The sequence below is a fragment of the Polyodon spathula genome, chromosome 26, assembly GCF_017654505.1.
Source record: "Polyodon spathula isolate WHYD16114869_AA chromosome 26, ASM1765450v1, whole genome shotgun sequence".
In the NCBI taxonomy this organism is placed as follows: domain Eukaryota; kingdom Metazoa; phylum Chordata; class Actinopteri; order Acipenseriformes; family Polyodontidae; genus Polyodon; species Polyodon spathula.
The window spans coordinates 2,603,310-2,624,050 of record NC_054559.1 but is presented as its reverse complement, the minus strand read 5'-3'; the positions used below and the strand labels follow the sequence as shown (position 1 = coordinate 2,624,050).

General features: G+C 42.8%; 1 protein-coding gene across 6 annotated transcripts in view; it reads left to right on the top strand.

Annotated features, from left to right (window-relative positions):
* The window catches only part of LOC121300723 (protein cramped-like), an 87,293-nt gene extending 76,024 nt beyond the window's left edge, over nucleotides 1-11,269 (top strand). For 3 of the 6 annotated variants that reach the window (XM_041229457.1, XM_041229458.1, XM_041229456.1), the window contains one exon: nucleotides 8,535-11,269. In XM_041229457.1, the coding sequence (XP_041085391.1) occupies nucleotides 8,535-8,804 (270 nt within the window). In that variant the 3' untranslated portion in view covers nucleotides 8,805-11,269. The remainder of the gene's footprint in view (nucleotides 1-8,534) is intronic. The other 3 variants (XM_041229460.1, XM_041229459.1, XM_041229461.1) reach the window with 2 other exon arrangements.
* Nucleotides 11,270-20,741: the final 9,472 nt, after the last annotated feature.

Genomic DNA, 20,741 nt, shown 5'->3' with positions numbered 1-20,741 from the left:
GGAATGAAGATAATGAACATGTGACTAGATTCATTACTTGTAAAACCTGCCATGTTTTTGTAAACGACAGCCACAAAACTGGTACATCATCTCTGCAAAAGCACAGGTGTAGCTTCCTTTCAACTGTTAGCACGAAAGGAATAGACAAGTATTTTATAGTATAGAGGTAGTTAATATGTTACAATGTTAAAATATGTCCAGACTACTAGAGAAAGCTACCATGCTGTATAGTCTGTTGTGTAAACTCAATCTGTGGAGAATGGTAGATGATAGCTGTGTGTGAATGTGAGAGCGTTAAAAAGTCAGTTGACGCAGGCAGTAGGTAAAGGACAAACACCTGCAGGTTTGGGTCAGGTTGCAGGTCTTATTAAAGAGGGTCGGGTCGCGGGTAAGAAGACGGTGTTGCAGCAGGTTGCAGGTTCAGGTAGGATCCTGTAGTCGAGGGTCCGGGTTGGAAGTGGGTTGTAAAAGTCGGACCTGCGCAGGACTCTACTCTGGGGTATGGGCTTCCATGTTTACCATTATATAGACCAGTGGTCCTCAAAGTCATTTTACCACGGGCATAAATTGATCTAAATTGGTTGTTTGTGAGCACGCTGACTATTGTTGCGTAGGTTCTTATCTTACACACTGCCTTCTCGCGCACACATACATATATATATATATATATATATATATATATATATATATATATATATTACACACATACACATATACATATACATATACATATACGTACACACACACACTCACGGTCAAAAGTTTTAGAACACCTCAATTTTTCCAGTTTTTATTGAAATTTACGCAGTTTAATGTCTCAATGTACCCTGAAATTAAAGCATAGAAAAAATAAACAATTGGAGATAAAAAAAGAAATCATATAACAGCCGAATACACTCGTGGCATTCTTTCTACAATGGAAATCAAATCTTGTTCGGAAAGTTCTTCCCAACACTGTTGCAGAAGTTCCCACAAATGTGTTGCACTTGTAGGTTGCTTTGCTTTCACCCTTCTGTCCAGTTCATCCCAAACCAGCTTGATGGGGTTTAAGTCTGGAGACTGTGCTGGCCATTTCATGATTTGAAGCCTACTGTCTTGTTCTTTTCTTCTAAGGTAGTTCTGACATAGCCTGGAGTTATGTTTTGGGTCATTATCTTGCTGTAGGATGAACCCCTGGTATACGCCGCCCAACTAGGCGTATACCAGAGGGTATTGCACGGCGCTGCAAAATGCTGTGGTAGCCGTTTTGGTTCAGGGTGCCACTCACTCTGTGCAAGTTGCCGACTCTGGATCCAGCAAAAGAGCCCCAGACCATCACGCTTCCTCCTCCATGTTTGACAGTTGGTGTCACACACCGAGGAACCATCCTTTCGCCTACTCGACAGTGTACAAAAACCCTGCGTGATGAACCAAAGATTTCAAATTTTGATTCATCGGTCCATAAGACCTTCTTCCAGTCTTCAATAGTCCACTGGCAGTGCTTCATGGCCCAGACAAACCTCTTTTTCTTATTTAGCCATCTTAGCAATGGCTTTCTTACTGCCACTCGACCTGTCAAACCTGCAGCTCGAAGTCTTCTCTTCACAGTTGAAACTGAGACTTGCTTACTTCGACCAGTGTTAAGCTGTGCTTGAAGCTGTTGTCCTGTGAGCCGTCTATCACACAAGCTGTTGACTCTCAGAAACTTGTCTTCTGATTCTGTTGTGGCTTTGGGTCTGCCAGACTTCTTCCTGTCAGTTTCCTCCAGTTTCCAAGTGCCTTCTGAAGGTGTAGGAAACTGTATTCACTGACACCTTGGCTTTCTTTGCAATTTCTCTAAAGGAAAGACCTACACTTTTAAGGGTTATAATGGTCTGTCTGTCTTCCTTTGTTAATTGCCTTTTTCTTGCCATTATGATAGCAATATACTACTTCCTGCAGTATAATATTGTCCAAATAATGCTTCAGAGGGTGTAGTAACACAGTCTGTTCTAACACTGCTTTTATACAGACAAAGCGTTTGTACGTAATCAACAAAAGTTGGGACACCTGTAGGAATTGTTAGCATCAACTTTCAAGGCTGCAGAACAGATGTAAGTTGTTAACCCATTACTTGTTCCCTGAAAAAGGCCTTTTTGTATAACTCTGAAATGTACATTATTTTTCCGTTTTTGGTAACCTAAACTTTTTTTTTTTAACCTCTGGCAGTTTACCGCTTACCTTTGTACCATTTCAGGTTATTCACTGGGTTTGAACTGCTTAAATTTCAGTAAAAACTAGAAAAATGGGGGTGTTCTAAAACTTTTGACCGGTAGAGTGAGTGTGTGTGTGTGTGTGTGTATATATATTGGCTCACTCTGATAAGGCCTCAGTTAGTAACTTTAAGTTATTACCATAACCTTGGTTCCCTGAAAAGAGAATGACAACCATTACCGAATGGGAAGAGCCTCTCTGACCGTCAATCTCTGAGCAAATATACAAAATCTGCCCTATCAGGACCCTGCTGTGAGGGGGAAGTCCCGCCCACCTCCTGTTGAAGAGGGAAGTCCTCACAGTAGCACATCGCCATTTTCTTTCGAAAACAGGTCAGCTGGGGACACGACCTCAAAGGGTAATGGTTGTCATTCTCTTTTCAGGGAACCATGGTTATGGTAATAAACTAATGTTACCTTTCAATTCGAATGACAACCATTACTGAATGGGAAAGCTGTACCAAAGCTGTCGTGGCTCCAGATTACCGACAGTACAGCCCCACAGCGATAGCAACGGAGCTCACGTGACGCCTAAGGGCGTGTCGCCTGCAAAACTCTAGAGCCCAGAGAGGGTCTCGTCCGGTTTATCACATCAAGGTGGTAAAATCGCACAAATGTCTGACTACCTGTCCATGTAGCAGCATAGCATAACTCATCTAAGGAGGCGCCTTGAAGGAAAGCCCACGAAGTTGCCTGGCCCCTGGTAGAATGGGCTGTAACGTCCCACTTAACAGGGAGTCTGTCTGTTCATACACCAAGCATATCGCATCTGTCACCTAGTGCGCTACACCTTGCTTCGATAGGACCTGACCTCTAGAGCGGGACCCATAGCAGACAAACAGCTGGTTGGACTATTTCCAGGATGCCGTCCTATCCAAATAACAGCGCAGAGCCTGAACTGGGCATAGTGTGTGTTGTCTACGGTCCTCCTTGGACTCGTGCGGGGGAGGTCTGAAAGTTTCCAAAACCATTGAAAGGTTAATATGGAATGAGGATACCCCCTTTGGCAAAAAGGATGGATTTGTTCTTAATGTTACCCGCGAGTCATTCCCAGTGAAAGCCATGTGTCATCGATGGACAGCGCATGAAGCTCACTTACTCGTCTGACAGACATAATGGCTATTAAAAATGCCACTTTCAGTGAAACAGGGCGCAGTTGTGCTGATGCCATGGACTTAAATGGGGGACCCATAAGGGCCCGCAGTACCAGTTGGGGACCATACTTTTCATGGGAGGATGAAACCTCTGAGCCCCTTTAAGAAATTGTACTGCCAGGAAATGTGCCCCTGGGGACACAGAGTCAGTGTTGTCATGGCACACTGATATTGCTGCCAGGTATACCTTCAAAGTGGATGCTGATTTTCCTGCGTCAAACAAGTGTGTAAGAAGGTTAATATCATCTAAATAGGGCAAGTCACTGGATCGTGACCTTCGGCAATGCACCAGTCTTGGGGAAAACTTTCCATTTATATGAGTATTGGGCTCTAGTGCTCGGCGCCCTAGCAGACTGAAGTGTCTCTACTACTGCATCTGGCAAACCTTGTCTAAATAGATGATTCCGTTCAACGGCCAGACCCAGAGTTGGAGCTGGGCTGGGTTCAGGTGCCATAATAGCCCCTCCGCTTGGCTCAGGACGTCCTTGCGCTGCAGGAGCTGCCACGGCGGATCCTACAACATGTTGGAGAGGAGAGCAAACCAGGGGCGTCTCGGCCATCTGGGTGCAACCATCAAAGCCTGTGCTCTCTCCACCCTGATCCTCTCTAGTGTCAGGGGTAATAATGGTAGTGGAGGAAATGCATACAATAGCCCCTATGGCCACGGCTGAGCTATCGTGTCTACTCCCAGGGGGCCCCCATCTCTCTCCATGGAGAACCATAGGGGGGCAATGAGTGGACTCGGCTGTGGCAAAGAGGTCGACTCGTGCCGGACAAAACTTCTCCCATATTTACCCAAGCTTGAAGCGGGCGTATTCTCAGCAGCCATAATGGAAGGATTCTTGAGGCGGCTGCCATCAGCCCCAACAACCTTTGATATATTCTGACCTGTAGGAGAGCGCCCTTTCTAAATAAGGAGAGTGTGGCCTCCAACGACTGAATCCTGTCTTCCGACAGTGAGGCAAGCATGCTCACAGAGTTCAGTTTTATCCCCAGGAACACTGTGGTCTGAGACGGTATGAAGTTGCTCTTCTGTTGATGTATTGAGAGCCTTAACTTCGTCACATGATCTATGACCTGTTTTGTGTATGCCTCTGAGCATGATTTTGAATGGGCGCAAACTAGCCAATTGTCCAGATAGTTCAGGATCCGAATACCCTGCAGCCTGAGTGGAACCAGTGCTGCATCCATGCACTTTGCAAAATTGTGGGGAGCCAGCGAGAGGCCAAAAGGCAGCACACAGAATTCATACGCATTGCCTTGAAAGGCGAAGCACAGATATTTTCTGTCCGCGGTACAGATCGGGACGTGAAATTAGGCGTCTTGCAGGTCGATCGATGTGAACCAGTCGCTCGGTTGGACGGACTGGATGATATGCTGTGCTGTCAACATGTTGAACTTCCTCTATTTGAGGAACAAGTTGAGGACCCTGAGGTCCATAATTGGTCTGAAACCAGCGTCCTTTTTGGGCACCAGGAAGTACCTGGTGTAAAAGCCACTGAGAGCATCGCTTGGGCTTACCAAGCGTACAGCGTTCTTCCTTTGAAGATTGGCGATCTCCTCTTGAAGGAGTATCGCCCTCGCTGTTTCGATGGTGGTGGGGAACACACCCTTGAAGGGTGGCAGCCCTATGCAGAATTCTAAAGCGTATCAGTGTCTCATTGTCGCTAGCACCCAGGAGTCCTGGGTGCAGCCTTGCATTGGGTCGTTGCCGTTGGTCAGTCTGGTTCTGGGGGGGTTTGGTGGCAGCCAGGGCCCCTCAGGGGCGGTCTTCATGGCCTGGAAACGGGTTACCCCTGGCCTGTGGTGGTCCCCTGCCACTGGCCCTGCCTCTGCCTGCTTGCCTTTTCTGGGGTGGAGGGTGATGTTCAGACCCTTTCACCGCGGCAGGCTGCCCATGCCACCTTGGGCGCTGACGGCAAGGCTCACATCAATGGTCGCCCCAAAAGTCTGCCCCGGTGTAATGGAGGCGTCCAGTAGCGCCACCTTCTCGGTCTCCACAGCCTTGGCTTGTGTCAGCCACAGATGCCGGTGGGCGGCCACAAGCGCCGCCAGCGACCTCCCTGATGCCTGACCTGTTGCTGTAGAAAAGACTGCTACTCTGGAGGCTGAGGGTGCAGACATTGGGTTGCTCCAGGAGGAGTGCACCAGTTCCAGGAAGTCCTGTCATAGGGGGAGGGCATGCTGTGGGTGCCCTTTCTGTTGGCGGAAGCGGTTCCCCTTTCCCTCTTGCTCTGCCGGCCAAGTAACGTCCGTGGCTGCAGCTACATGCTGCGTTAGGGCCCGGAACTCTTCCCTCTGCGACACACGTGGCAAGGTCGTTAAGGAGCCCCCCACCGTGGCCTGACCGATGGAGGTGGCTGGGTCCGAGACGTCCGATCTAGAAGCGGACAAGGAGAGCTTGTCTGGGCTAGGGGGTCTAGGCAGAGGGGATGGCGAACGAGACTGTGGGGGCTGGGGCTGCCCGGTGGTAGGGGGCAGCCTGCCCTGAGATTTCAATAGGGTCTCCAACATGGTCTGCTGAGCCCTTACAGTCTCTGCCAGCTCCACGAAGCGCCGCTTGGGTGCCTTCGAGGTGACTGTGACGGTGAACATCTACGCCTGCGTGGAGAAGAGAAGCGGTGCCTAAGCGGCGACCGCTTGTCCCCTGGTGAGCTTCCCCTCGAGTGATACCGCCTCGGCAGTGACCATCTCACCTCCCTTGAGAGGTGTCTGCGCCTCTGTACTGGTGGTGGGGTAGGGAAGGGTGTCCCATTTAAGCGTAAGAGCTCCCTGGTCACTGTAGCGGGGGGGGGGGGTCCAAGAGCCTCCGCAGATTCTCCCCTGGTTGGAGGAGAGAGACTCTGCTGGGGATAGGGCTGCTCTCTGTCGCTTAGTTCTCCTCAAGAACTTCTGACATGGAGAGCAATCCAGCTCACCTGCCTGTGCCTTGGCCACGTGTTCTGGCCCTAGGCACCTGGCGCAGGATTGATGTTCATTCTGCCTGGGCAGCTTAGCTGAGCACCTGTCACACTGGTGGAAGCCAGCTGAAGACCCAGTCGACTGCACTGATATGTTTGCAGTTGTTGTTGGTGGTAATGGTGTTTTTTTCACCCAGTTTATGTCCCACCCAGCTAACTTATCAATGGGCTACTGCAGAGAAAATGCAGATATTCAATTGGTTGATCGTATCGCAGAAGCCATTTAGAAGAAAAAAAAATGTCGCGTACGTACAAGCACATTATAAGCGAGCATTACTGTAAACAGACTGCTGTGGCGCTTCTGTTGGAAAAAGTGTTTAAAGCTTTCTTTATTTTCTCACTCTACGTGTTCACGACCCATAATTTAAGAACAGTTGCCGCGGGCACGATGGCCTGGCTTTGTGGGCACCAACTTGCCCACGGGCACCACTTTGGACCATTGATATAGACGATTGGTTGGTACAGGCTCCCTCCAGGGAGAAGGCCTTAGAATACAGAGACAGAGCTCTTTGCCTTTTCCAAGACTTGGGCCTACTGGTCAATAAAGAAAAGCGATCTCTCGCCCCGGCAGTTTGTCTTCCTGGGAGCCTGTAGCAGTGTGCTGTGTTACACATCTGGGTCGTCACTGAATAATCACGAGGCAGACACAGAGCGCTAGTCCCACTAAAAGGAATGTCCCACTCCAGGAACCTACTGCTCTACGGTAACCCTCTCTGTACTGTTTAGGATCAACATCCCCTAACCTGATCTACTGCTGTTTCCTGGCCCAGCCTCCCAGTGACTGTGGGTCGTTGTGACAGGCCTGGCTGAGCAGCCGCCTTAGGCACCGTCCTGCAGTTGTGGGGTTTCCATAGCAGCTGTCCTTCTGATGTCAACAAGAAAGCTTTCCCTCAGCGCCTGTCTGTGTGACAGTGGCCATGCAGTAGTCTTTAACTGTGGCACAGACTATTTGTAAACTCCGTACAGCATCCCCGGGCCTGCCAAGACTCCCTGTCACAGGGCCCAATTCAGGACAGTCTCAGGAGTATCTCCTGGAAGAGAAGGTGTCCACAATCCATCAGATAGCAGGTCACTTTAAAATAGGAGACGGGCCAACAGCACAATATTTTTAGCAATTTGCCTTCTATCTATAAGAATCTGGAACTGGTGCAGGATACTATCCACTATCCAGGTAACCTGTCTACCCGGACTCGACAACAGCATTGCAGACCTGCTCAGCAAAGAGATGGTTCCTCACGAATGGTGGACCCGCCCAGAGGTTTTATCAAAGTAAAGGGAGTGGCTGCTATATGGGCAAAATCGAAATCTGGTCAAATACTGTAATGCTGCTACCTGGGCCTCCTTTCAAGACCTCTATTAACCCTTATTGGTCTATTTATTCAGCGCCTGTCAGGCGCATCATGTCCAATTTATTTTCACATCCACTATTTTTTTTTCATGCGCTGTTTAAAAGTATTTTTTTTCACAGTAAAACAGATTTAAAAGGCACTGCATATCAACAGGACACTCAGTACTGCATCTCCAGCCCCACCCCGTATTTACTGTATTTTTCACATACCTCTTTATAGACGTGCATACTGACAAATCCTCTCCTGATTACTCGTTTTGAATGGTTTTCTCGGCTTTTTCCAGAGAAAAAACAACTAGAGACCTGTTCTTTACGTCTTTTCAATGATTGGACTAGAAAGGGAAAATCGTAATGTCGGACCTGGTCTGACATTGGACCGCAAAGGATTAAAACAACCTTTGAATCTTTGGCTAGCGAACGAACCTTCGAACACAGCCGTACCTGTAACATGGCTTCTTTTCTGCACACACCTATATCCCACCCTCCTTCACCCATTTTTCTTTACTGTATTTTTTTCTTCTAAATTGGACAATGATAATGAAGTGATGGGGTTTTATGGAGGAGGGATACTCTAGCTCCACTAAGATTATATCACAATGAGATCTGGCAAAGAGATTGATTTTTTCTGCTAACCCAAGCAACATAGAGACTTTGTGTGTGGAGTTTCAAGTTCAATTCTCAAAATGCTGCTCGTATTGAGCAATTTCTAAATAGTTTAAACCACTAGTCCCATTTTAAAATACACAGTGTGGGCAGGGTTTTAATATTAGCGTTTTCTGTGCAGGAACACCTAGATAGACGATGAAACCCTTTCTGATAACTGTCCCTTGTGTGATTGCAGATGGACTCTCAGCTCGCGTGCATGATGAGTGAGAACAGTGTGGACTACATTGCACGTTTCAACGACCTTGCACAGGAATTGTCTGTCACAGAGCCCCCACCTCCACTCCTCTGCAGGGAGGAGCTGTCCGTCACAGAGGAGCTGTCCATCACAGAGCCCCCGCCCCCACTCCTCTGCAGGGAGGAGCTGTCTGTCACAGAGGCACCTCCCCCACCTCTGCCCAGGTCCGGGCTGCTGTTTGAGGGCGGGGGGCTGGACCTCACTCAGTGAAGGACATGGAAGTGTATTTAGTCCTCCAGACCTGCAGGAAGAACCTGGGGTTCTGCCAAGTTGTGCAATGACAGTCTCTAAGCTGGAGTTCCTGACCCTCCAAGTTGTCAGCAGGTTCACTGAGCTCTGTGTGCTGGCCCAGATCAGTCCAAATATAGGCTCATCCTATTGCTTTGGAGTTCTGGGAATGAGTAGAGTTTAGTCAGACTTAGTCCAGTTGTCTGGTGGTTTTAGCTTACAAAATAATTCCATAAATATTTATGTTTGAAATAAGTCAATGTTTTAGCAAACATTTTCATTTTAAAACATGATTATCTGGTATTAATGTAAGTGTAAGAACGTTCTCAGTTTCTGCTTCCTAGGTCATGTCCGCAGTGTGGTTGATAGCAGGTCAGTCAATAAGGGAAGCAGCTGACTGGTTATTGACAGGAAAGGAGCCAGTGAAAGTGTGGGGACAATTTCACTCTCCAGGCGACCAAGCAATGTTGTCCTGAAGACCCATGGTGAGGATTTTTAGCCTTTAAGTGTCCTGAAAAAAGGCAACCCTTAGTTTCTTTATACTACAACTAAAACTACCTTTGGTGAATATGAACATGATATTGTTCAGGAGTTGTGCTGAAAGAGTTACTATAAAGTACCAAACTTTGAAAATCAAGTTGTTTTGTGTCTTTGCACTGGTCGGCAGCACCACTTAAATGAGTCATAACCAGATTGAGTTTAGAACTACGTCATTCCTTTGGGATTTAAGGCACAGATTCTACAATTTCTTAAAGGCAAGTTAAATCTTCTTTTAAAGATAAACATAACTTGTCATAGCTACATATGCATTAAGAGCAAGGGTACACACACTACCTAACATAGTCACTTTGGCAGAACTGAAAGTTGGCTCAGTTTAGAACCTGCTGCACAATGAGGAGAAAAAGGGGCTTCACCCAAGGACAGAATATGAGTGAATTATCCCTTTTAAATATGGAGTGTGCTATTGCTAAAAATTCAAACCCCATGAATAGAGCACCAGTCATCCTCAGTATTCTGTGCTCTCTACCAGCTATTTTCAAATAAATTCCTACAATCCATTACAAAACATTGACAGAAAAATACCATTAGAGTTCCTCGTGAATTTGACTTTAAGTTTGTGATTATCTGAAGTTGGACTGATTCAATTATGCCTTATTGTTATTATTACTAATCGGCTATTGGTCTTTGTGGAAGTTCAGTGATTAAGAAAATGTGTTTCATATGCTGCATTGATCCACCTTCCTAAGGATAGAGACATTACGTATTGTACATTTTTGTCTCAATTAAATCATTGTAGCAAATTTAACAATGAAAGAGCATTCTGACATTGAACATGAAAGAGCATTCTGACATTGAACATGGACTGTTTTTATTAGTAGCCCAGTTTTGCTTGGAGTAAAGAAATAAAAAATAAAAAAAACAGTAAAAATGTACAGTAATGTCCTTCAGCTCGTAAAGCTTAGACAGCTGTCGCATGTAGGACTGAATTACTGCTTTTACCATTCCAATACTTTTGGTTTCCCACAATACAGCCTTTCTGGGCTAGGGGGGCTAGTTTTTGGAGAAACCTGTATTTTGGTTCCAAACTGCACTACTGCTTATCCTGGTCAATAGTTATTTTAAAAAATCAGTCAAGCAAATTAATCTGAAAACGAGGCCATTCGTTCAGTTTCTACAATTCCCACAAATGTGTGTTTTGTTAAAATATTTGAAATGCTTAACCCTAAAGTATTCACGCAGATGAATAAATATAAAATGATCAGAGAATGCACTTGTTACCCCAATAATATCTCCTGCTTACCACATATTTTGGTATCCTGGAAAAAAAAAAAAAAGTGCATCTTCAAGTGCATGCAAAAACAATCTGTACCAGTTGTACCATGGCTGGTGGAGTGTGGAATGACTGGAAGGTATATTTGCTGTTTATTTTATGCAGTGGTGAGTGTTACATCCATAGTGGGCCAGTGCCTAAAACTAGTCTTCTGAACAGGAAAATTAAGAACGGCAAGTTATTCTGCAGTTATTCTCAGTGCTTGGGTCGTGTTTTTTTCTTTTTGTGTACCTAAAAAGTTTCAATTGTAAGCACTGCAGGCAGGTGTAGATGAATAAATATTTGCAGTGGAGCTTTGTACAGCAGCATTATGTATAGAAATGAGAGAAAACCTTTAACAGCAATTGAAAAGCCATATCCGTCCACCAATTTGGACATGTGTGTGTATCTAGGTATATTTATCTGTACATAGAAAAACACAATTCCAGTGTGCTCTGACTATTATATTGTAAATTATTTTGAGTATTTATTGTTTAACGATTTTAAGTGTTTGATTATTTATATGCAAAAAAAAATGAATCTTCAACTTGTAAAGTTGCTTTTATTCTTGTGTATAAATATGGTTTTATATTGAGCTTTTCCTGTTTTTTTGTTTTATTCATTGCTTACTTGTGGGGAAGGGGGGATTAAAAATTATAATAACATAAGACAATTTTTGAACAAGGCTAATCAGCTTGTCCGTTTCATAGTAGCTGATAGATATCAAAACTTTGTCAGATCTGGTCTTAAAGGTTTGGTCTTAAAGGATCCCAGTGATGCATCAACATGAATTGGTAGCCCATTCAATCCCCTGAGCAAGAAGTGTCTCCTACCCTGTGACCTATATCCTCACTTAATTTCCAACGATGTCCTTTGGTCTTGTGCTAAAGTATTGATTACATTTCAGTTTTCATGAATGTTCCTTTCAGGGCTACAATGCTGAGCACAGTGCAAAACGTTAACCGCAGTTGCTCTGTGTAACACTTCTGAATTCTATAACCCAAATCTTCATATGCTGTGGGCATCAGGTCAGTACAGAGATATAATCTGTGGAGTTTATCCAGAGAAGCTACCAAAGCTGGATGAATATATTATTTATTTATTTATTTATTTTATTTAGTCGTTGCTAATAATTTTTTTTATTTTCTCCCAATTTGAAATGGCCAATTATTATTTATTTATGCTCGGCTCACCGCTACCACCCCTGTGCTGACTCGGGAGTGGCGAAGACGAACACACGCTGTCCTCCAAAGCGTGTGCCGTCAGCCGACTGCTTCTTTACACACTGCGGATTCACCATGCAGCCGCCCAGGAGCTACAGCGTAGGAGGACAACACAGCTCCCGGGCAACTAACAGGCAAGCCCACGGGGGAACCGCGCGAGTCGGTTAACTCGTCGCGGACCACCCTTGACCGCCTCCGCCAGTCGACACCCTTACCCCCTCTGGCGACGCTCAGCCAATTGGCCGCTCCTGAACTCCTATCCATCAAGCGCGATAGCCCAGACTTCAACCGGCGACGTCCAGGCTATAGGGCGCATCCTGCACTCACGCAGAGCGCCTTTACTGGATGCACCACCTTATATATTATAAGTGTTTTTTTTTTTTTTTTATCACTTAGTCTATTTCTATCCCATGCAGATATACCTCAGCTTATTTATATCCACATTTAGAGTACATCACACAGACAATACCTGCTCTTTAACACCAGTTGATAGGTATTCAAACCTGACAGAATTTTGACCGTTGCCATACCAATGCTGACATAAAGCCGTTCAAATGTTAACACTGCCATATTAAAGCAGTTTTTAACTATTATCACAGATGTATTAGATGGGCTGTTGACATGTTCAGTCTGCATTGTTTTGTCACTCCACTCTGTCATGTTGCCAGTCTGCCTATACAACTCCTGCTCCAGTTCTCTTCTCTCCCTGACCAGCCAACGATGCAGTCGCTCTATAATCCAGGACAGCAGATGTGCAATAACTTTAATGGAGAAGCATGTTTTTACTCCTCATGTCATTTGTTTGTAACTTCAGTATGTTTCTTTCAACTTCCTTCAGCACTGTACAAAAGATATCCTGTTATGTAAGATGTACTCCTTCACTTTCAAGATTCACCTTCCCTCACTCACTCACTCTCACAGTCTTAGTCAGGCTACATTGCCTTCACAAACGTTCTTCTTCCAAAAAGGTGGTCATATCCAGCATTTAGTTCTTCCACAAACTTTTCTACAGGTCATCCTATCCTGTTTTCACTAATCCTTGATCTCTGTTCTCAGGATTCCAGTGCATGTACACAAGTCACTAAAGCTTGCCCACTGCTCGACATACCTACCTGATCTTGTTCTACGGTCTAGCTATTTCTAAGGAAAAGGAAGGCTATTTTAAAAGTGGTCCATGAAGGATTTTGATAGAGTCAAACACAATTACTTATTGAGGGTGCTGCAGAGATTTGGATTTGGGAACAGTTTTACCTCTTGGGTCAACTTTTTTATACCAAGATTATAGCAGTGATGATCAGAAAGGCTGGTGGGAATTATTTCTATTAGATAGAAAGTGCTGGCGAGTGTAGAATCTATCCAGTCTAGTCCTAACAGTGCCTTGTGAAAGATTATGTGACCAGGTCTATTGTTTTGTATTAGGGCGCAGATTCCTCCAGATGTGAAACAGGCCACCAGAATTTAAAACTTCAGCTGCTCTCTAGATGAAGGGGGATGAGGTTCTGCAGCGTTTCTATATTTAAAAAGTGTCATCAAGTGACTTCATCTTTCAGTCTAGCTTTAACTTCTAAAAGACAATGCCCTCTCTACTGCACTGTAATTAGAGATGTGACTTGGCGCACACTGCCCTCTCCACGGCACTGTAATTAGAGATGTGACTCTGTGCACATTGTCCTTTCGTTTAAGGAAATTCTTTATCATTTTAAGCGGTCATACAATGCTACAGCAAGCAATTTGGCTCTCGGGGATGTTGGAGAACAACGAGGAGTTGGAGATTTCGCCTCATCCATGTCATCCCCTTCCTCGCAGCTCTTGTCCTCTTCCAGGTCAGCGTCCGTTTCCTCCTCTGCTGTCAGTGGCTGTGAATCGGGCTGGACAGGATCCCCTTCAGTGCTGGGATCAGCAATGCGCAGCGTCTCAGAGCCGTGTTATATTTTACCTTTGCCCTCTGCCGAATTTTTATCATTTTTGTTTTTTTTTCTTATTTTTGGAGTGATAAACACTTCCACACCTTCACTTTCAGGGATCCTCCACTCCCCAGAATGCTTCCTTTCTTACTGCTCCTCCGCATCCATCTCTGGCTGTGGTGGTTTGTCCTGATCTTGAGGGTCGGGTAGTGCTGTTGGTGATCTGAACGACGGCTCTTCTGCCTGTGCTCTCCTATCGCCCCTACATCCTCCCCACCTGCAGTAGCCTATACCTGTTCTTCAACGGGCACGATTTCATCTGGTGGCCCGGACTCCCACACTTAAAGGCCACCTCAATAACAGCACTGGGGTTGTGCAAAATTTTAAAAAAAACTGTCTTCTAACCCAGATTTCCCAATCCCCTGTGTCTGCTGGTTTTCATTCCTGCTGAATTCTCAGTTAGTTAATTGAACCCTTAACACTAGAACCACCGAGATTTTGGACTACATACAACAATCTGCACCCACAAAATGTGCAGCTCCATTTTAAAACGGCTTTGATATGAAAAAAAAAAAAAAAAAAAAAAACAATCAGATACAACTTAATTTTTTTATGAACATCATATATAACATTTCCAGAGCAGAAACTCTATTTACATTGAAAATTAAACTTTTTTCTTATTTTTTTCAAAAAGAGAACATATACATGAACACTGAAAACTGTAACAGACTTTATGCAATAAACTTTGTAAACAATTGTAGAAAGCTGTGCGCACCTATACAATTATAAAACATAAATAACTAGTTATTTATGCACATGTACCAGTGCATTTGCCACAGACTGCCTTTTCACAATGGGCGCAGACATCAAAACTTCTCTTTTTATTGTATTTAGCAACCTGGCAGTCTTATGTGCGAGTGGGCGCAGTGCTGGCTGAAGGTTGAGGGGAATTTGCCAGCCCGCTTTCATGTCTTTTATCAAAATGTTTCTGCCGTAGCTCGGGCTAGCTGCAAAATGAAGCCCCTCCGAGTGATTGTGTTGCAGATGCACTCCTTGTACAAAACAAAAGCGTTGATGACTGCCAGGTCCAAAATGTTATATAAAACAACCACAGAATACAGCCGTGCCATTTGATCAAGTATATCCACACTGTACTTCGTTGCGTTGTAAAATGCAAGTCTCTAGCTTTTGTTCAGCATCAGTCCCGAATGGTCAATAATTTGTGCAAAGAGCTTAGAATAAAGTACTTTTTTTTTTTTTTTTTAACACCGGTACACACTCAGGGTGGCACAGTCGTTGTGCCTGAGGAGTGCAGGGGGGCTCGCATGGCTTGAGCTATTGGTGGTAACTGCTAATAAAATTATTAATAATAATAATAATAAATGACGTGTACAATGACTTTCATTAGTGTTTCCGCACTCGACAGGAGTATAAAATACATTATTTCACAATGACTGGGAAACCCTCTTCTAAACGACTATACATGCTTCAACCCCGGATATTTATACCTCAGCAAAATTTATTTTATTGGACCAATGAGTTTCCCCTAACGATTCAGTTCTCTTACTAAAATTTTGTTTTTAATAAAACGACACGTGCACTAAATCTCCTTTAAGTACATAAGAACATAAGAAAGTTTACAAACGAGAGGAGGCCATTCGGCCCATCTTGCTCGTTTGGTTGTTAGTAGCTTATTGATCCCAAAATCTCATCAAGCAGCTTCTTGAAGGATCCCAGGGTGTCAGCTTCAACAACATTACTGGGGAGTTGATTCCAGACCCTCACAATTCTCTGTGTAAAAAAGTGTCTCCTATTTTCTGTTCTGAATGCCCCTTTTTCTAAACTCCATTTGTGACCCCTGGTCCTTGTTTCTTTTTTCAGGCTGAAAAAGTCCCTTGGGTCGACACTGTCAATACCTTAACCAAAACAGAGGTCAAAGAACCACTGGCAAACTCAGACAACAACATGGTCTCATTTGAAGTGATTTTTAAAACCCCAAAAGTAATGACTAAAGCTAAGGTTTACAATTTTAGAAAGGCAAACTATGAAGGTATGAAACAGAGACTAACAGAAGTAGATTGGAGTAAAATAAAGAAAACATCCATAGAATAAAGATGGCTGTTTTTTAAAAATGTAGTACCACAGGCGCAAAACAATTACATCCCAAAAGTAGACAAATCCTAAATTTAAAACAAAATTGCCAAAATGGTTTAATAGAAATAAAAAATTCAACAAAAAAGGCACTTTACAGAGAGTTTAAAAAGGACCAAAAACAAAGTACACAGAAAGAGTACTTGGAACTGCAAACAAAGTCAAAAAAGGAAGTTAGAAAGGCCAAGAGAGAGAGATAGAAATGAACATTGCTAAAGGGGCTAAAACCAATTCCAAAATGTTTTTCCAATATTATAACAGCAAAGAACAAGAGAGGAGATTAAATGTCAGAGATACAAAATGGCAAAATCATAGCCAAAAGAAAAAAAAATAGCAAATATATTAAATGACTACTTTTCACAATTTTTTTACAAAGGAGGATATGAATAACATGCCCCACATGTCAACTTATTCCTATCCAGTTTTAAATAACTTTAGCATAACCGAGGCAGAAGTGTTAAAAGGACTAGGAGCTCTTAAAATAAACAAATCCCCTGGGCTGGATGAGATCCTCCCAATAGTACTCTTTGACACAGGGGTTGTACCGACAGACTGGAAAATTGCAAACGTAATACCGATCCACAAAAAGGGAAACCAAACTGAACCAGGTAACTACACACCAGTAAGCCCGACTTCTGTTATATGCAAACTTATGGAAGCTATAAGAAGATCCAAAATGGGAAATTACATATATAGTAAAAGTATCCTGGGAGACAGTCAGCACGGTTTTAGGAAAGGGAGATTGTGTCTAACTAACCTGCTTGATTTTTCTGAGGATGCAACATCGATAAAGGATAATTGCAAAGCATATGACATGATTTATTTAGATTTCCAGAAAGCTTCTGACAAAGTCTCGCATAAGATTAATTTTCAAACTGAACGAAGCAAGGGGTTCAAGGAAATGCATGTACATGGATTAGGGAGTGGTTAACATGTAGAAAACAGAAAGTACTGGTTAGAGGAGAAACCTCAAAATGGAGTGAGGTGGTGTACCACAAGGAGCAGTATGAGGTCCTCTGTATATTCCTAATCTACATTAATGTCTTAGATTCTGGTATAGTAAGCAAACTTGTTAAATTTGCAGATGACAAAAAAAAATAGGAGGAAGGGCAAACACTGTTGCAGTTTAGCATCAACTACATCTGTGCAGCATAATTAAGTGCAGCAGTCAGCAAGCTCCTTGTCTGGCAGAAAACCTGGCCAGGTTATTATCATGTCTAATAAAAATTCGTAAGCCATTAAATATAAAGGAATCAAATGTAATGTTTTCAAGAGTTTTGTGGTAAATGCTGAAAATAAATTTATTCAATCTAATGTTTTCTACTCCACACTACTTAGCTATTTTTTTGCAGTAGATCTTAGTTACCTGGTTAATTAAGTGCTTTTATTGTAATGCCCTGGTTCTCATTTAATTAAATTATCTTTGTTCTCATTAAGCCATTTCTTTATAACAGGCAACTGACTGGTTTACGGAGGTAGTTTTTGGTGGAGAGAGAAGGGTGTGGCATTTGTTAGTCAGTTTGTTTGTTAGTTAGAAACTGTGACAGGATATGACATTAATGATTTAGATTCTGGTAGAGTAAGCAAACTTGTTAAATTTGCAGACGACACAAAAGTAGGAGGAGTGGCAAACACTGTTGCAGCAGCAAAGGTCATTCAAAATGATCTAGACAAGATTCAGAACTGGGCAGACACATGGCAAATGACATTTAATAGAGAAAAGTGTAAGGTACTGCACGCAGGAAATAAAAATGTACATTATAAATATCATATGGGAGATATTGAAATTGGAGAAGGAATCTATGAAAAAGACCTAAGAGTTTTTGTTGACTCAGAAATGTCTTCATCTAGACAATGTGGGGAAGCTATAAAAAAGGCTAACAAGATGCTCGGATACATTGTGAAAAGTGTTGAATTTAAATCAAGGGAAGTAATGTTAAAACTGTACAATGCACTAGTAAGACCTCATCTTGAATATTGTGTTCAGTTCTGGTCACCTCACTATAAAAAAGATATTGCTGCTCTAGAAAGAGTGCAAAGAAGAGCGACCAGAATTATTCCGGGCTTAAAAGGCATGTCATATGCAGACAGGCTAAAAGAATTGAATTTGTTCAGTCTTGAACAAAGAAGACTACGTGGCGACCTAATTCAAGCATTCAAAATTCTAAAAGGTATTGACAGTGTCGACCCAAGGGACTTTTTCAGCCTGAAAAAAGAAACAAGGACCAGGGGTCACAAATGGAGTTTAGAAAAAGGGGCATTCAGAACAGAAAATAGGAGGCACTTTTTTACACACAGAATTGTGAGGGTCTGGAATCAACTCCCCAGTAATGTTGTTGAAGCTGACACCCTGGGATCCTTCAAGAAGCTGCTTGATGAGATTTTGGGATCAATAAGCTACTAACAACCAACGAGCAAGATGGGCCGAATGGCCTCCTCTCGTTTGTAAACTTTCTTATGTTCTTATGTTCTTATGACTGAGTGGTGACGTCAGGCCAGAATGAGGAAGCAAAACACACCCAGGTACTGCAGTCCAAAAGACGCACGGTGTGCTGTTTATTTAAATAAATAACAAAAATAAAAGTAACTATTTAAACAAACAGAAAACACTGGTCACAGAGCTTTCTGTAAAATAAAGTTTCTAAATAAAACAAATCATGAAGACAATAAAAATAACAAAACTCAGGTCAGGCTGGGCAATCGCCTTCACTGAACCTATATGTTTTGTTTTTAATTTTTCTCTCTCTCTCTCTCTGCGTCTCTCTCACGCTCTTACTCTCCTCCATTCACTCACCCACAGCAGGGTTGCCAGATTTCTGCTGGGTTTATAGCCCAAAGTCACTTTAAAAGAGCACAATTATTTGTTTTACCTGAAAGCAAGCACGTTATTAACACGTACGCCTATGCATAAAAAAAAGAAAAATTCAAAGCTTTCGGAAGAAAAGACACCTAGTATAAATTTGATAACTACAAGCCCCAGTACAGCTCATCCACACGTCACTATCAACAAATTCGTACAGAAGTTCTGAAAGGACAAATCAGCATTCGTACCAGGCCAGCAACAGAATTACAGCGTAATCCCTTTATTGAAATACTAATGCTGGTACTGTATCCGAAACAATACTGCAAACATGAAAACCAGTTCAATCTTTTAAAGTTACACCAGCAATCTAATTACATTATCAACCAGTGACTCCTTAATATTTCCCAGGACTGTGTTTTTGAAGTAGCCCAATTCTGCGGGAAAATTCTGTTTTTTGTTCTAATTGTGGATGTATTTTTCTTTATTTGTTTTCTTTGGCAGACTCACAACCAGTATTTCTATTTTGTTGTTCTCCACACCTCAATACATATTTATTATAGGGATTACTGTCTTACCCAGCATTTTTATTCTTGGTTTCTGGCACTCAGCTCACCTACCTTTTAATTTTTTGTAATTATAGGTAGGAATACAATTTCTATCAATTAGTTGAAATAACTGATTTGCCGCCAGAGTTGAGATTGTTACAAAATAAGAACATAAGAACATAAGAAAGTTTACAAACGAGAGGAGGCCATTCGGCCCATCTTGGTCGTTTGGTTGTTAGTAGCTTATTGATCCCAGAATCTCATCAAGCAGCTTCTTGAAGGATCCCAGGGTGTCAGCTTCAACAACATTACTGGGGAGTTGATTCCAGACCCTCACAATTCTCTGTGTAAAAAAGTGCCTCCTATTTTCTGTTCTGAATGCCCCTTTGTCTAATGATCTAGACAAGATTCAGAACTGGACAGACACATGGCAAATTACATTTAATAGAGAAAAGTGTAAGGTACTGGACGCAGGCAATAAAAAAATGTGCATTATAAATATCATATGGGAGATACTGAAATTGAGAAGGAATCTATGAAAAAGACCTAGGAGTTTTTGTTGACTCAGAAATGTCTTCATCTAGACAATGTGGGGAAGCTATAAAAAAGGCCAACAAGATGCTTGGATAGATTGTGAAAAGTGTTGAATTTAAATCAAGGGAAGTAATGTTAAAACTGTACAATGCATTAGCAAGACCTCATCTAGAATATTGTGTTAATTTCTGGTCACCTCGCTACAAAAAGGATATTGCTGCTCTGAAAGACTGCAAAGAAGAGTGACCAGATTTATTCAGGGTTGAAAAGGCATGCCATATGCAGACAGGCTAAAAGAACTGAATCTGTTCAGTCTTGAACAAAGAAGACTATGTGACAACCTGATTCAAGCATTCAAAATCCTAAAAGGTATTGACAATGTCGACCCAAGGGACTTTTTCAACCTGAAAAAACAAACAAGGACCAGGGGTCACAAATGGAGATTAGACAAAGGGGTATTCAGAACAGAAAATAGAAGGCACTGTTTAACATGAAGAATTTTGAGGGTCTGGAATCAACTCCCTAGTAATGTTGTTGAAGCTGTACCCTGGGATCCTTCAGAAGCTGTTTGATGAGATTCTGGGATCAATAAGCTACTAACAACCAAACGAGCAAGATGGGCTCCTCTCTTTTGTAAACTTTCTTATGGTCTTAATGACCAATTAGCTTCCATTATCATACACCAAGGACAGGGATTTACTTCAGGACACTATGTGTCTCTTCTTGCTGTGGGTGCTACTGGAAAATGGGTGCATGCAAATGATGCACTCATTGAAGTCAAACCATGGCCAACAAATGCAAAGGACATGGATATAGCCTTTTATGAAGAGATCTAATGCTTTACAAATGCCTTACGTTGACCTAAGTTCATAAAACCTCTGTAACAAGGACAATGTTTTTTTCAGCATTAAAATGTGTTAGTATGCTACCCTTTAGCACTGACGTGCAT